General features: G+C 44.8%; 1 protein-coding gene across 3 annotated transcripts in view; it reads left to right on the top strand.

Annotated features, from left to right (window-relative positions):
• The window catches only part of LOC126204471 (circumsporozoite protein-like), a 118,341-nt gene that overhangs the window by 45,801 nt on the left and 55,592 nt on the right, over window positions 1-16,948 (top strand). For 2 of the 3 annotated variants that reach the window (XM_049938863.1, XM_049938860.1), the window contains exon 2: window positions 4,565-4,762. The exons of the other annotated variant lie outside the window; for it this stretch is intronic. In XM_049938863.1, the coding sequence (XP_049794820.1) occupies window positions 4,565-4,762 (198 nt within the window). The remainder of the gene's footprint in view (window positions 1-4,564; window positions 4,763-16,948) is intronic. 3 annotated transcript variants of the gene reach the window in all.

Genomic DNA, 16,948 nt, shown 5'->3' with positions numbered 1-16,948 from the left:
ATCGAACCCCGGAACCCGGGCGTGGGAAGCCAGAACGCTACCGCACGACCACGACATGCGGGCAGTTTACATCTCTGATTTTGTTTACGACCAGGCGTAGTTCACAGGAGATAGTGTTCTCCACTTTCATAATCAGCGTGTGTGTGTGTGTGTGTGTGTGTGTGTGTGAAATAATGAAAACCTTCATGCAGTTGCAGCGGGAAGCTGCTCCGCTTCTCATTCAGCTTACGGACAGGAGGCAGGCGTTCTTGGCGGCAGATTAATAGCACAGTACGGGGGATTAAACGGGTCTCATTGTCAGGACATTTTCTAACCTTCCTGGAGTTCGTGCCATCTCAGCAAAGACTACAGATATGGTTCAGGCAGGATGCAGCGCCAGCAAATTTTCGTGGCACCTGACGCTGCCATTTCTAGAAAACTAGATTGGTTAGGGAGGCCCCAAACTTTGGCCTCCTTCTTCCAGTGACTGCAGGTTATGGAGACACTTTTCGACGACCAGTCACTTCATTTTTTATTATCATTTGTTTGTAACTGTTACCTTCGGAGTGTCAAATCATGTCTGCTAGCTTTTGTGACCTTCCTACAATCTTGACTTGCTACAGATGCGTAAGCTAAGCACATGAACAGCCTAGCAAAGTGACACTTTAACATTAGTGATGATTTCTTTTAATGGTTGGTTGGTTGATTTGGGGGAAGAGGCCAAACAGCGAGGTCATCGGTCTCATCGGATTTGGAAGGAAGTCGGCCGTGCCCTGTCAAAGGAACCATCTCGGCATTTGCCTGAAGCGATTTAGGGAAATCACGTTACTTTTAATGAAACTGTTACTGATTTAAGAATTATTTTAATGATTTTAGTTTCTAAAAAACTTAACCTTTTTCGAACAGCAATTACAACTATTGCAGAGGTTATCGTGATTTTCCGAAGCGTCTAGTGGATATTATTGATGCCATTGTCAAAACACTTTTCACTAACACTTCACTACTTACAAGGGAACCTCCCCATCGCACCCCCCTCAGATTTAGTTATAAGTTGGCACAGTGGATAGGCCTTGAAAAACTGAACACAGATCAATCGAGAAAACGGGAAGAAGTTGTGTGGAAGTATGAAAAAAATTAGTAAAATATACATACTGAGTAGTCCATGCGCAAGATAGGCAACATCAAGGAGAATTTTTGCCCAGGAGCGCCGTGGTCCCGTGGTTAGCGTGAGTAGACGCGGAACGAGAGGTCCTTGGTTCAAATCTTCCCTCAACTGAAAATTTTATTTTCCCAAAGTTATGATCTGTCCGTTCGTTCATTGACGTCTCTGTTCACTGTAATAAGTTTAGTGTCTGTGTTTTGCGACCGCACCGCAAAACCATGCGATTAGTAGACGAAAGGACGTGCCTCTCCAACGGGAACCGAAAACATTTGATCGCAAGGTCATAGGTCAACCGATTCCTCCACAGGAAAACACGTTTGATATATTCTATACGACACTGGTGACGGCGTGTGCGTCACATGACAAGAATATGTTGTCGACCCACCTAATTTGTACACCTAGCGAATGGGTAAAAAAATTCTTCTACCTTGCCCGATTTAGGTTTTCTTGTGGATATGATAATCACTCCCAAAAAAGTGACGAAAACATAAGAGTTTGTCACATAAACTGAAAATAAAATATTAAACTTTTCACTTGAGGGAAGACTTGAACCTAGAACCTCTCGTTCCGTAGCTGCTGTTGCTAACCACGGGACCACGGCGTTCCTTGACTCCCATTCTCCTTGATGTTGCCTATGTTCGCATGGACTACTCAGTTTGAATATTTTATTAATTTTTTCATAGTTCCACACAACTTCTTCCTGTTTTCTCGATTGATCTGTGTTCAGTTTTTCAAGGCCTATCCACTGTGCCTACTTATAACTAAATGTGAGGGGGGTGTGATGGGGAGGTTCCCTTGTTAGCTGAGCTAACTTTTACATAACTTTGTGCTCCAGCGTAACGACAGGCGCCGACACGAAGATCAAGAGTTATACAGCAGAGAGGGCTGTGAGACGACGTCAGCCAATAGCATGCTGACTAGGACGTCACCACGACAGGAACGGGCTCAACACGAAGAGAATATAAGCGACGCACTGCCTGCCTCGGCCGCACTAGAAGAGAGGACTAGAAGAGCTGCTCTAGAAGAGCAGTGATATTAAAGATAGCAGTGACTTATGAAGTTGTGTGATCAGCTTGCATGGAAATTGTATATAGCTAAGGACATTAATTATTTGCATGTCGCCAACTGCTTGCGACACTTCAGTGAAGAGGGCCAAGTTAAGTACTGTCAACTCAATTGCTGTAATAAACTCCGTTAATATGAAAGCATAGAGCAGCCGGACGAAATGGGAGACAAGAAAGAGATCAGAAGGTGCTATGAAAGAACAAGAGATTTAAAGAAAAGTTTCCAACCTCGAGCAGTTTTCTATAAGGATACGGGCGGAGATGTAATTGGAGATAAAAGCAAAGTCCTAGAAAGGTGGCAAAAGTATTTTACCGAACTACTTGGCGGGAAAGAAGGGGATAAAGAAGAAGGAATCGTGATTGAGAATGAAAGGGAACAGGACTCAGAATTGGAATCAGAGTTAGATGTAGAGCATCGGGGAGAGGAAGCAGTACCAGAGCTAAAGGAAGTGAAGAATGCTATCAAGAGCCTAAAACATAATAAAGCAGCAGGAGAAGATGGCATAGAGGCCGAATTATTAAAATACGAGGGAAAGAAAATGGAGGAGGTAGTCCGTGAATTGATAAAGGAAATATGGATAAAGGAGGCAATGCCTAAGGATTGGAACATGGGAATTATCTGCCCGTTACAAAAAAAGGCGACAAGTCAGAATGTAGCAGTTATCGTTGAATCACTCTCTTGGACGTAACATATAAGATACTTTGTAAAATTTTAGCCTCCACACTTGAAGGGATGATAGAAGGGATATTGGAGGACTATCAGGCTGGATTTAGGAGGAACAGATCCACGATTGATCAGATATTTTTATTAAGACAAGTGCTAGAGCAGTTTTATGAGTATGACAAGCAACTACATCAGTTGTACATTGATTTTAAGCAAGCGTACGACAGCCTGCACAGAAATAAAATTATACAGATCATGAAAGAACTTAGAAACCCACTGAAACTGGTCAATTTAACAGAAATGACAATGAAAGCAACAGTGTGTAAAGTAAGAGTAGAGCAAGAACTGTCTGGTGGATTCCAAGTACAGAGGCTACGACAGGGAGATGTGATCTCTACAAAGCTATTTAATTTAGTTTTAGAAAAGGTGATGCGGCAAATGCCGATAAACCGAGGAGAAACAATACTTAAGCAGGTAGCTCAAGTGGTAGCATATGCGGATGGCGTAGCATTAATGACAAGGAATGTAAGGACACTAAAGGGAAACTACGATACGTTAGAGGAAGCAGCAAGAGAAGTAGGTTTAGAAGTAAATATAAACAAAACAAAGTATATGGTGATGGGGGAGCCCAATACAAACGGACAAAAGAATTCAATAGTAATTAATGGGAAAGAATATGAAAGAGTGAAAACATTTAAATATTTAGGTTATGTAATAACGGAGGACAATAAAGTAGCAGTAGAAATTCAAGAAAGGATAGCGAGTGGAAATCGTTGCTAGTTTGCCTTGCAGAATGTATTTAATTCCACGAATTTTAGTAGGAAACAAAAAATTAAAATTTACATGACTATATTAAGACCTATAGTAATACATGGATCAGAAGGCTGGGTATTGACATTAAAGGAGGAGAACTGCTTATTGAGATGGGAAAGAAAGATACTGAGAACGATTTTTGGAGCAGTGAGAGAGGAAGGTGGCTGAAGAGTAAGGATAAATGTAGAACTACAAACACTTTTTGGACAGATGGATATCGTTGTTAAAATTAAGCAGGGAAGAATAAGATGGGCAGGACATGTACAGAGAATGCCAGAAACTCGGAGTGTCAAGAAAGTTTTCATGGGAAAACCTGACGGGGGAAGGAGAAGAGGTAGACCCAGGAAAAGGTGGCTGGACGATATGGAAGAAGATGTAAAGGCGATGGGAATAAGAAATTGGAGAAGAAGGAGATGGACAGAGAAGAATGGAGGCAGGTGATGCAGGAGGCCAAGGTTTTTCAAGGACTGTAGAGCCAACCAAGAAGAAGAATATGATTTGCTTGTCTAGCTATCTGAGAAAACAGCTTTCTAGGCACCCTCTAAGAGACGAGTGGGCCAGATCCTACGTTGACGTCGCTGATTTACAAACAAACCCCACGCCCGCGGACACGGTATTTTCTTTTGCTTTGCTGGTGCCTTAATTCTCTCTCGTATTTACTTTGCAGGGGAGTTTACTTGCTTTAACAATCGCTATAGCTAATCAGTGTCTTCAGGTGGGCATTGCAGAAATTTTCTTTGCTTTTGTACTTATTTTTCTTGCTTGTCTTGTCTGTTTGTTGCATTTGTCTCTTCCAATATCTCCACCCCACCTATCCCACCGCCTGCTTTGCCAACACAGCTGCCAGTGTTAGATGCAACACAGCTAATGCAGATGTTTCAGTTTCTGATGCAGCAAATCTCTACCCTGCTCAACACAGTGGAGCTGATACTGTCCATCCTGCGCGCCAGACGGAACAAGCACCACCTACAGCAACACCTACCGCTATGCCGCCTTTTCGCCAGTTTCGTGAACGAGAAGAGGAATCACTCGAGTGGTCGCAACAGTTCGAAGCACACATACTTGCTCACAACGTATCAGGTACTGTGAAGCTACCCTATCTATTATCCACGGTAGGAAGTGCAGCCGCGCGGGATTAGCCCGCGGTCTAAGGCGCTGCAGTCATGGACTGTGTGGCTGGTCCCGGCTGAGGTTCAAGTCCTCCCTCGGGCATGGGTGTGTGTGTTTGTCCTTAGGATAATTTAGGTTAAGTAGTGTGTAAGCTTAGGGACTGATGACCTTAGCAGTAAAGTCCCACAATATTTGACACACATTTTTTTGAACAAGTGCAGTGTTCCGACTAACTCAGTTGTTTCCTAACGGGACTCTGAGTGAATTTTGTAATGAACAGGTTGTAGATTCTCTAAATAGCTATTATGACCAACAAGTGAATGTGGTAGCAGCTAGATATCAATTCTTTAATTGTAAAAAACGGCCAGAACAAACTTATCGTGAGTTGGTAACAGATTTGCAGGGTATGACAAAGAAATGCAAATTCAAATGTGCTTGTGGTGCTTTATATTCAGACGTTACGTTGCGTGATGCGATCGTGTACAGTGGATGGCTCTGAGCACTATGCGACTTAACTTCTGAGGTCATCAGTCGCTTAGAACTTAGAACTAATTAAACCTAACTAACCTAAGGACATCACACACATCCATGCCCGAGGCAGGATTCGAACCTGCGACCGGAGCGGTTGCTCGGTTCCAGACTGTAGCACCTAGAACCGCGCGGCCACTCCGGCCGGCTGTGTACAGTGGACCTGATGTCAAACTCAGAGAACAGATTTTGAAACAGTCCAATCCATCATTTCAGCAGGTGGTGCAAATACTAGATCAGTACGATTCTGGTCCCCCGTCAGCCAATAAATTCGAGCAGTCAGCTATTTGTCGGCTTGAGTCCCTTGTTTGTGACCAGCCCATTCAGTGTCAGCTTGCACTCGCCCCACCGAGTAAACAACGCTTCATGCCGCGTAAGCAGTTCGCTTAACACACGGCTACACAGGCGGAAAAAGTTAAGTTTTGCCCTCGGTGTTATTCACGGCACAATCGTCAAGGCTGCCCCTCGTGACCAAGCTCAGTGCTACGATTGTGGCAGGAAAGGACACTTACAATCCGTATGTTCGCAGTGGAACAAAAAGAAGAATTTGTCCCAATCACTAAAAGCTAGTCACAAGACCCATGTCATTAATGCGTTCTCAAAACTGGTAGATGGGCAGTCTCTTCAGTGATACGCCAGTCAAACAAACTTTTTGTTCACTGACTTCTTTGTGGGAAAGGTGGGAAATTTCAGTCGGACACGGATGCCTCTGTCACATTGCTAAATCATCACACATATGAACTGAACGCCAGTCTAAAACTAGCACACACTTATGCCTGCCATGTATCGCTCGCATATGCGAACAGTGACTTTTACGGTGCTCCAGTACACGATTGTGCGAACATATTTGGACTTGATTCATTTCATTTGTTTGGCTTTAACATTCAGTACAATTTGTTGTCAGTGTCTGCATTACATGCAAAATACTGTGTAGCTAGCTTGCTAAAATAACTCCCGGAACTCTTTTCTGAAGGTTTAGGCAAGGAAAACAATTTTGTTGCACATATTACTCTGAAAGACAATGCTCAGCCAGAATTTTGCCGGGCCAGAACTGTTCCCGTTGCATTACGGGACGAAGTCGCGCCGAACTTTAAGAATTGCAAGATAGAGGAGCTATTGCGCCCATACAAGCTAGTCAATGGGCAAGTCCACTAGGTTTGCTCTCCAAACCTTCACGTCGCATTCGCCTCTCTGTTGACTTAAAGTCTACAGTCAACCCACAAACTGTAATTGATACTTATCCATTGCCACGCCCAGAGGATCTCACGTATCTTCAAATACCGCTCGATGAAGAGTTTCAAAAAGTGTTTGTAGTAAATACTCATTTGGGCTTGTTTAAATATTTGCGTTTGTCTTTTGACAGTGCTTCCGTACTCGCCATTTTCCAACTGTATTTGGAACAGCTGACTGCACAGGTGCCAAACTGTTCAAACTATTTGGGCGATATTGTCGTAGCAGGTCGTACACCTGAAGAACATATTGCAAATTGGCGTACTTTGTTTCGTGTGTTATCTAATGCAGGACTAAAGTGTAGACCGGACATGTGTGACTTTTTTAAACCTGTGTTGCAGTATCTTGGTCATGTGATAAACAGTCAGGGTGTATATCCTCTTCAGTCGCATTTGTTAGCCATACGAGATTTGCCAGTTCCTCGCAGTGTCACAGAATTGCAGTCAGTCTTGGGGAAAAATTAACTATTATATTCGGTTCATACCGAATGCTGCGCAAATAGCGGCTCCATTGCATCGCTTGCGTTGCAAGAACGTCCCCTTTGTTTGGACAGATGAGTGCCAAGTAGCTTTGCAATAACTTAAAGATGCATTGCTCAGTGATCGATGCTTAGTCACGTGTGACGATCCCTAAAACTTTGCAAAAGGAAGTGTTGCAGTTACTTCACCAAGGACACTGGGGGATTGTTCGTAGGAAACAGTTAACGTGTCTTCACTGTACCTGGCAGGATAGGGACACCCAAATAGAACAGATGACGTCACATTGTCACGCATGTGCGAAAAATCAGACAGCTCCGACACAAAAATTCTCTGCATGGCCTAAGTCGCAATCACCATGGTAACGTGTGCACATAGACTTTGAGGAACCTTTTTGGAACACTCGTTGGTTGATTGAGGTTGACTTGTATAGCAAATTTCCTTTTGCTGTGCCAATGAACTCGACAACGTCATGTAATACACTGATGGCCATTAAAATGGCTACACCAAGAAGAAATGCAGATGATAAACGGGTATTCATTGGACAAATATATTATACTGGAACTGATATGTGATTACATTTTCACGCAATTTGGGTGTATAGATCCTGAGAAATCAGTAACCAGAACAACCACCTCTGGCCCTAATAACGGCCATGATACGCCTGGGCATTGAGTCAAAGAGAGCTTAGATGGCGTGTACAGGTACAGCTGCCCGTGCAGCTTCAACACGATACCACAGTTCATCAAGAGTAGTGACAGGCGTATTGTGACGAGCCAGTTGCTCAGCCAACGTTGCCCAGACGTTTTCAATTGGTGAGAGATCTGGAGAATGTGCTGGCCAGGGCAGCAGTCGAACATTTTCTGTATCCAGAAAGGCCCGTACAGCACCTGCAACTGCATTATCCTGCTGAAATGTAGGGCATCGCAGGGATCGAATGAAGAGTAGAGCCATGGGTCGTAAAACATCTGAAATTTCTCTGTCTCGTGATGACTGGGTGTTGTGTGATGTCCTTAGGTTAGTTAAGTTTACGTAGTTCTAAGTTCTAGGGGACTGATGACCATAGATGTTAGGTCCGATCGTGCTCAGAGCCATTTGAACCACATCTGAAATGTAACGTCCACTGTTCAAAGTGCCGTCAATGCGAACAAGAGGTGACCGAGACGTGTAACCAGTGGCACCCCATACCATCACGCCGAGTGATACGACAGTATGGCGATGACGAATACACGCTTCCAATGTGCGTTCACCGCGATGTCGCCAAACACGGATGCGACCAGCATGATGCTGTAAACAGATCCTGGATTCATCCGAAAAACTGACGTTTTGCCATTCGTGCACCCAGGTTCGTCGTTGAGTACACCATCGCAGGCGCTCCTGTCTGTGATGCAGCGTCAAGGGTAACCGCAGCCATGGTCTCCGAGCTGATAGTCCATACTGCTCCAAACGTCGTCGAAATGTTGGTGCAGATGGTTGTTGTCTTGCAAACGTCCCCATCTGTTGACTCAGGGATCGAGACGTGGCTGCACGATCCGTTACAGCCATGTGGATAAGATGGCCTGTCATCTCGACTGCTAGTGATACGAGGCCGTTGGGATCCAGCACGGCGTTCCGTATTACCCTCCTGAACCCACCGATTCCATATTCTGCTAACAGTCATTGGATCTCGACCAACGCGAGCAGCAACGTCGCAATACGATCAACCGCAATCGCGATAGGCTACAATCCGACCTTTATCAAAGTCGGAAATGTGATGGTACGCATTTCTCCTCCTTACACGTGACATCACAACAATGTTTCACCAAGCAACGCCGGTCAACTGCTGTTTGTGTATGAGAAATCGGTTGGAAACATTCCTCATGTCAGCACTTTGTAGGTGTCGCCACCGGCGCCGACCTTGTGTGAATGCTCTGAAAAGCTAATCATTTGCATATAACAGCATCTTCTTCCTGTCGGTTAAATTTCGCTTCTGTAGCACGTAATTTTCATGGTGTAGCAATTTGAATAGCCAGTAGTGTACAATTCAGGTGCTGTCCTCCATTTTATGCTTCGAAGGTTTACTTGAAGAAAAAGTGTCAGATAATGGACCTCCTTTCACGTCAAATTAAATTGAAACATTCTGTGAACACAATGGCATACAACATCTAACTAGTGCACCGTTCCATCCGCGGTCAAACGGCGAAGCGGAACGTTTCGTCAGAATGTTCAAGCAGCACATGGCCAAACTTCGCTCCCTACACACCGGGGATCAAGCATTGCAACTATTTTTCGCCCCATATCGTTCGCATCCACGACATGGACCATTGCCAGCGGAAATGCTTCACGGCCGCCATCGGACGCTGCTCCACCCTCCTCAGCATCCGGCGCCGCAGGAAGGACACAAGTATCACTTCGCGCCGCATGAAATTGTCTTCTATAGGGTTTTTAGCGACAGCAGACGGTGGGCGCGAAGCGAGATTGTCCGTCGACTTGCCGCTTGCATGTATCTTATTTGCAGTGTCGGCATCAGAATCAGCTTCGCCACTGTCATGTGCACGGTGATTTCTCAGTGTCTCTTCCCCCAGATTCACGGATCCGGAGAATGACGCGGCCACAGCAGTAGCCGGAGGGTCATCACGACAACGCGGGACGACCCCATGGAGACGGAGCCTTCGTCTCCTCCGCCTCCTTTCGTCCTACCGATGGAGTTGGATCCGCCCACACCGTAGCGATCGCCGCCTTCTTCATCAGGAGGTGGACGCGTACCCTTCTGGTCGTTTTCCAGTGGACGTTTCCGCCAGAGCTAAGGCCCGATGGCGGGGTACGACCGGAAGCTTGACTTCCCTAGCCGCCACAGCTTCCGGTCCAGCACATCGCCCACACTCCTGCCTCCCCCGCCGTTGTCGCGCTCCCTACTCGACGAAGTCCGTCGCTTTGGTGGGGAGGAATGTTCCAGCGTAACGACAACCACCGGCACGAGGATCAATAATTATACAGCAGAGAGGGCTGTGAGGCGACGTCAGCCAATGGTATGGTGACTAGGACGTCACCACTACAGGAGCAGCCTCTGCACGAAGGGAATAAAAGCGACGCACTGCCTAGCCTCGGTCGCACTAGAAGAGCCGCACTAGAAGACGCACTAGAAGAGAGCCACTACAAGAGCTGCACTAGAAGAGCAGTGATATTAACGACAGCAGTGACTTACGAAGTTGTGTGATTAGCTTGCATGGAAATTGTACACTACTGGCCATTAAAACTGCTACACCAAGAAGAAATGCAGATGATAAACGGGTATTCATTGGACAAATATATTATACTAGAACTGGCATGTGATTACATTTTCACGCAATTTGGGCGCATAGATCCTGAGAAATTAGTACCCAGAACAACCACCTCTGACAGTAATAACGGCCTTGATACGCCTGGGCATTAAGTCAAACAGAGCTTGGATGGCGTGTACAGGTACAGCTGCCCATGCAGCTTCAACCCGATACCACAGTTCACCAAGAGTAGTGAATGGCGTATTGTGACGAGTGAGTTGCTCAGCCACCACTGACCAGACGTTTTCAGTTGGTGAGAGATCTGGAAAACGTGCTGGTCAGGGCAGCTTTCGAACATTTTCTGTATCCAGAAAGGCCCGTACAGGACATGCAACATGCGGTCGTGCATTATCCTGCTGAAATGTAGGGTTTCGTAGGGATTGAATGAAGGGTAGAGCCAAGAGTCGTAACGCATCTGAAATGTAACGTCCACTGTTCAAAGTGCCGCCAATGCGAACAAGAGGTGACCGAGACGTGTAACCATTGGCACCCCATACCATCACACCGGGTGATATGCCAGTATGGCTGTGACGAATACACGCTTCCAATCTGCGTTCACCGCGATGTCGCCAAACACGGATGCGACCATCATGATGCTGTAAACAGATCCTGGATTCATCGGAAAAAATGACATTTTGCCATTCGTGCACCCATGTTCGTCGTTGAGTACACCATCGCAGGCGCTCCTGTCTGTGATGCAGCGTCAAGGGTAACTGCAGCCATGGTCTCCGAGCTGATAGTCCGTGCTGTTGCAAACGTCGTCGAACTGTTCGTGCAGATGGTTGTTGTCTTGCAAACGTCCCCATCTGTTGACTCAGAGATCGAGACGTGGCTGCACGATCCGTTTCAGCCATGCGGATATGATGCCTGTCATCTCGACTGCTAGTGATACGAGGCCGTTGGGATCCAGCACGGCGTTCCGTATTACCCTCCTGAATCCACAGATTCCATATTCTGCTAACAGACATCGGATCTCGACCAACGCGAGCAGCAATGTCGCGATACGATAAACCGCAATCGCGATAGGCTACACTGCGACCTTTATCAAAGTCGGAAACGTGATGGTACGCATTTCTCCCCCTTACACGAGGCATCACAACAACGTTTCACCAGGCAACGACGGTCAATTGCTGTTTGTGTATGAGAAATCGGTTGGAAACTTTCCTCATGTCAGCACGTTGTAGGTGTCGCCACCGGCGCCGACCTTGTGTGAATGCTCTGAAAAGCTAATCATTTGCATATCACAGCATTTTATTCCTGTTGGTTAAATTTCGCGTCTGTAGCGCGTCATATTCGTGGTGTAGCAATTTTAATGGCCAGTAGTGTATATAGCGAAGGACATTGATTATTTGCAAGTCGCCAATTGCTAGCGACATTTCAGTGTAGACGACAAAGTTGAGCATTGTCAATTAAATTACTGTAAGAAACTCCATTAATATGATCTGCTTGTGTGTTGTCTAGCTATCCGAGAAAACAGCTTCCTAGGCACCCTATAAGAGACGAGTGTGCATGATCCCACACTTCGTATTATCCACTAAACAACAGCGCCATACTCGCAACTGGGGCGGGTACCATTACTACCTCGCCGTGCGAAAATCCCTTTTTAAAAACAACAAATAATGAAGAAACGGTAGCTGGTACTGAAGGAACAACTGGAAAATATTTTTAAATTTCGATTAAGAAGTAACTGGCTGAGTCAGGCACTTTAGTCAATCCAATATCACTCAAGCAAGCACAATCTGAACACTTTTTGGAGTAAGAATTATGTCTTTTTATAATGGAATGTAAACAGATATAAATGTTTAACTTTTTCATATTGGGCATAGAAGACATTAAAAGTCAATTAATCATGAAAATAATAACGTTGAGACAATTATTTGTAAGTAAGCAAAGCTATCGTTTCTGCGTTCTCATTTATTTTACTGGATTAATGGAATAGTAATAGGCAACGAAAAATCAAGAAGCCATGTTTTCTTTATGCTGAGTGCATACAATTAACATTCATATTGCACAACAGTTATTTTACTGTTCAAGTATATAAACGAAAGAAAATGACTATTCCACAATAATTTACACTGACACGAGGATACTTTTTACAAAACTAATGGACTGCTCAAAAATAGTTAGAAAGTACAGCTATAACTGATCTTCCTCTTATAGTTCTACGGAAATGGAAACATTTATGCCTTCCTAATGATGCACAGACGTGTGAGCAGTAATCAGACAACAGATTGCATTATCTGCACGTCTCCTAGCACAAATGTAGCTCAACCTCGCCTTTTTGCTTTTCCATAACAATCACCTTTGCTGAACTTTGGAGAGTGAGCAACATTAACATACCAGAACCTCAAAAATCTTGCATCTGAGGCACAAAATATAAAAGAAGCCAAAGAGGCGTCTCTGTAACTTATCAGTGCATAAAGAACACGTGAAGTGAATGTGACTCTGATTGCTCGTCGTAAAAGTGCTAATGGTGTCTGTGGAGGGGCGTGGGATCAGCACACTGGTCTCCGGTTGTTGTCGGTAGTATTGGGACAACCTGTGTATCAGTCCAAAGTACTGCCAAGATGACGGCGATGACGTGATATAATATGGCGGCGATGGCGTCATCCAAGATGGCGGCGATGACGTCATCCAGGATGGCGGATGTGACGTCCATCAACATGGCGGATTTTGGCAGGAAGTTTGAATTTTGGCGGAAAAGTGCCACTTCCCCCTCTACTAAACCTCCAGAAAAATGGCGCTAAGTTCAAATTCCAGCAGGATAATGCACCACACCCTGGTTATCTCCGCTAAGCAAAGAAAACGACGGGAAGATAGGTCACTTGGGCTAACGCAAGTCACCCACCCGCCACTTACTCCTAAGAACTGTGTGGGGAAATTGAGGAAGTACTTGCATATCTTCTGGTTCGTGTTGAGCAGTTTGTACATGGGGGCAAGTATGTGGCAACAAGAGGAATCCAGGAAAATGTTGACATCGAAACGAAGGTAATCAGGGAGGCAGTCCATTTTTTTCCATTGAGGCAGTATTATATTGTATTTCTGTTGAGGTATGGGTGATACACGAGAGTTGACTACTGTATTTGGTACTTTTCAGGAGTACAGAGAACTATTCACCTCTACACTTAGTTGCGTCTGCACTAAAGGATAACCGAGAGTGGATGGGTTGATCGATTGAGAAAGAGCTGTAACGAGGTACGATTTAGTGGTTGACTGATTCATACTAGAGAAGGAGAAGTTGCTCGAGGTCAATTTTTTTGCAGTGTTCTGTCTGGATGCATCAGTCACGTGACATAGCCTGCGTTCTACTTGTGTACAGCAACGTGTATGTGGTGTAAAGCATTGTCTACTAGGGATCATTAACTTTAAACCTGTCAGTCATCAGAGGACTTCCATCTCATGTGTGATGAAACTTGATGCAGTCCTCTAAACGAACTTTGATTTATGCAATCCCCCCCGTCGCATCTTGGGTTCAGAATCGAGACTTCAGCATCGTAACTAAGCTAGCGATAGGAGCTTGTGAGGTGCTGCAATCCCCGTGTACACAATTGCCCGACAAATGTGCTGTTTATAGAGTTAGTGACGGAATGACATGTAATTTTCACATGTAGGACGCTGCTGCTATGCGTTTATCTGTTTTCATGTTGGATGTATCCCGCACTGCTACGATCATTTTATATAGGCCTTATGCAGGCATGGTATAATTTGTGAACCGAGATCGGATGTGAACAGTGGACGCTATACGTTTCTGCAAATCTATATTGAGCTCGTATCAGGCAGAGCGATCGTTTTACGGAAGTAGTTCGTTTTTCGTTTTACGGTTTGATAAGATAGTTCAATGTAGTGGAATCTGGGAGAAGGATGTATGTCATTCGCTTGAAATATGTTTCTCACAATGCAATATTAACAACGCCACATTCCATACAACTGATAGGTCAGAAACGTAGGCGATCTAACGTTATAGGCCCATTTTAAGCGCAGAACCTTGTAGCCTTAGGAGTGTGTGTGTTTATGTTCTCTCTCTTACCAATACCTCCAGGTCCCGATCCTAGATTCTAGAACAATACTTTAGAGTTGATAGCTTGGATGATTTACGTAAAAATGTGTCGAACTCCATCCGTCTGGAAGTACATCGCGTATAAAAATTAATTCTTTCTTGTTCTCCTTAACTGTCTGCTATTAAATTACGGCACTTAGAAATCTGTTGCTCTACATCGATAAGGAGTGCTAAACTCCTCAACATGGTCCCATCTCGAGAAAACTGGTGCACTTGGACGGGTTAGGACTCGGAAAGCTCGATTTATTGACGAGACGTCAATTATTTCGGTAACGGTGCTGCATGGCAGGTTGGTCAATGACAGTGTGAGGATGGTCTTTCACTCTCTAATTTTACCCTAAGACAGGGAAATGCTATGTGACTTCCATACACAGAGAGATGGATCGTAAATGAAGTGCTATACTCGAGGTCTTAGAAATATGTAGAGCACTGTTCAAAAAAAATGGTTCAAATGGCTCCGAGCACTATGGGGCTTAACATCTGTGGTCATCAGTCCCCTAGAACCTAGAACTACTTAAACCTAACTAACCTAAGGACAGAACACAACACCCAGTCATCACGAGGCAGAGAAAATCCCTGACCACGCCGGGAATCGAACCCGGGAACCCGGGCGCGGGAAGAGCACTGTCTGGTATATTTTGATGATTTATGTGTTCGAGAATTAATAGTGGATGGGCGTACTGAGCAGTGATATATCCATGTTCGCAATGATACTGGCAAAGTAGAGAAGGGATGGGTTAGCTATGATACTGAAATTGGGGAAACATGCTGTCACATGATTGGCAGGTGTTGGAGTTACTGTAAAATTGGTAAAGTCGTTAGCGGTATCAACTGTGCTGCTTAATATTACAATACATGAGCGTTGTCTTTTCCATCCCATCCATGTATTGGTGTGCTGTTGGTTACCACATAATGATTGAGTGACAAGTCTTGTTAGAGCTGGGGAATCAGATTTGTGGATGGGGGACGGCTTCTGGGGGTTGCTAGCAGTGGGGGTTGTTTCAGTGATCGCGTACATGAGTGCAAAATGAGCAATCACTCGAAATGGAACGCAGAGCCATCATCTATTCCGTCATTGTGACAGGTGAGTTTAAATGTAGAGGTCGTCAATAGCTTTAGAATATCAGTTTGGAAACTCTCCACGACGCAGCCAAAGTCTTCTACTTTCCTCATATTGTAAGTGTGTTCTATTTAAAATCATCCACCGTGTGTCGCGAGTTAGCGTAGTTACAGTAACAAAATTATTTATACCGTGCGATGTCTAGTTTTCTGTGAGAGGCCATCGATCAGAGCGTCTTAATGTCAATTTAGAACCTGACACAGCCATCGAAGTCGTGGCAGAAAAAAGGAAATGTTTGGTGTTGTACAAAAGCGTGTTAGAAAACAGCGTTTGAAACAACTAAACACAACCAGAGGGGGCGTCTCATACGATCATTCGTCTAGAGTATAGGAGAACAAACTTTAAAGTGGTCTCTGTGGTACCTGTATATTTAATAGGATCGTGCCATAGAGACAGCGTCAGTAGCAGTAGCAGTTTGATGTGAGGGAGTGGGTACACCATTAGGAATGTTTGGATGGTTGCACGCTACGCTATTCTGGGGAAGTATTGTGAAATCTGTTTCTCTGTGCTGGAGGCCGACCGCAGCTGTACGTCATTGCACGCTCATCTGTCCCTAGGTGACTTGCAAATAGGATGAGCTTTTGTAGTTCGTAATTTTTCTATGTTGGGGGGTAGGAATAATGATGATATGATGTTTGGCTGATTGATTTGAATGGACGCGGATCTGTAATACTTGCATCTAGTTTGGGGACGTAGGACATTGTGCGCATTTGCATCGAATGGTCAAAACACGCTCCTGTTGCAGTAAATGCGGTCTTTCTATTTCTACATGGAGTGCTGAATGTGTTGTATGTGTCTTTCTACGACTTCTGCTCAGTTCCAACTTAAATTGGAGCGATCACACGCGCGAAGCTGTAGAAATGGCTGCGGCTGCAGGATGTGTAGGGTGTGACTAAAACCACGTTGTATTTTTACTGTAGCTGATAGGTTCGAGGAAGATGACTCGTTTAGAGATATGAGAGTGCCTGAAATATGCTTGACATGTGGTCCAAATCGCTCTGAGCACTATGGGACTTAACATCTGAGGTCATCAGTCCCATAGAACTTAGAACTACTTAAACCTAACTAACCTAAGGACATCACACACATCCAAGCCCTAGGCAGGATTCGAACCTGCGACCGTTGCAGTCGCGCGGTTCCGGACTGAAGCGCCTAGAACCACTCGGCCACCGTGGCTGGCGATTGACATGTGGCTGTGAGCATATGCAAGTACATGCTTGAATGGAAAGACCAGATTGCAAATGATGGACATGATTTCTAGCCTATAGTGTAACACTAGAGATCTGTGAAGGTAGTGTACATTTTCTTATGACCTCAATCCGCACATCATCTACTACTACTGGTTGTGTTCCTCCTCAGTCAGTCATCGCCTATAACTCAGTGGATATATTGCGGAATGTGTTATATGGTATTGAGAGCGAATGCGCTGGAAATACCATACGAGGG

Source organism: Schistocerca nitens, chromosome 9, assembly GCF_023898315.1.
Source record: "Schistocerca nitens isolate TAMUIC-IGC-003100 chromosome 9, iqSchNite1.1, whole genome shotgun sequence".
Classification (NCBI taxonomy): Eukaryota; Metazoa; Arthropoda; class Insecta; order Orthoptera; family Acrididae; genus Schistocerca; species Schistocerca nitens.
This window is presented reverse-complemented; position numbering and strand designations above follow the sequence as displayed.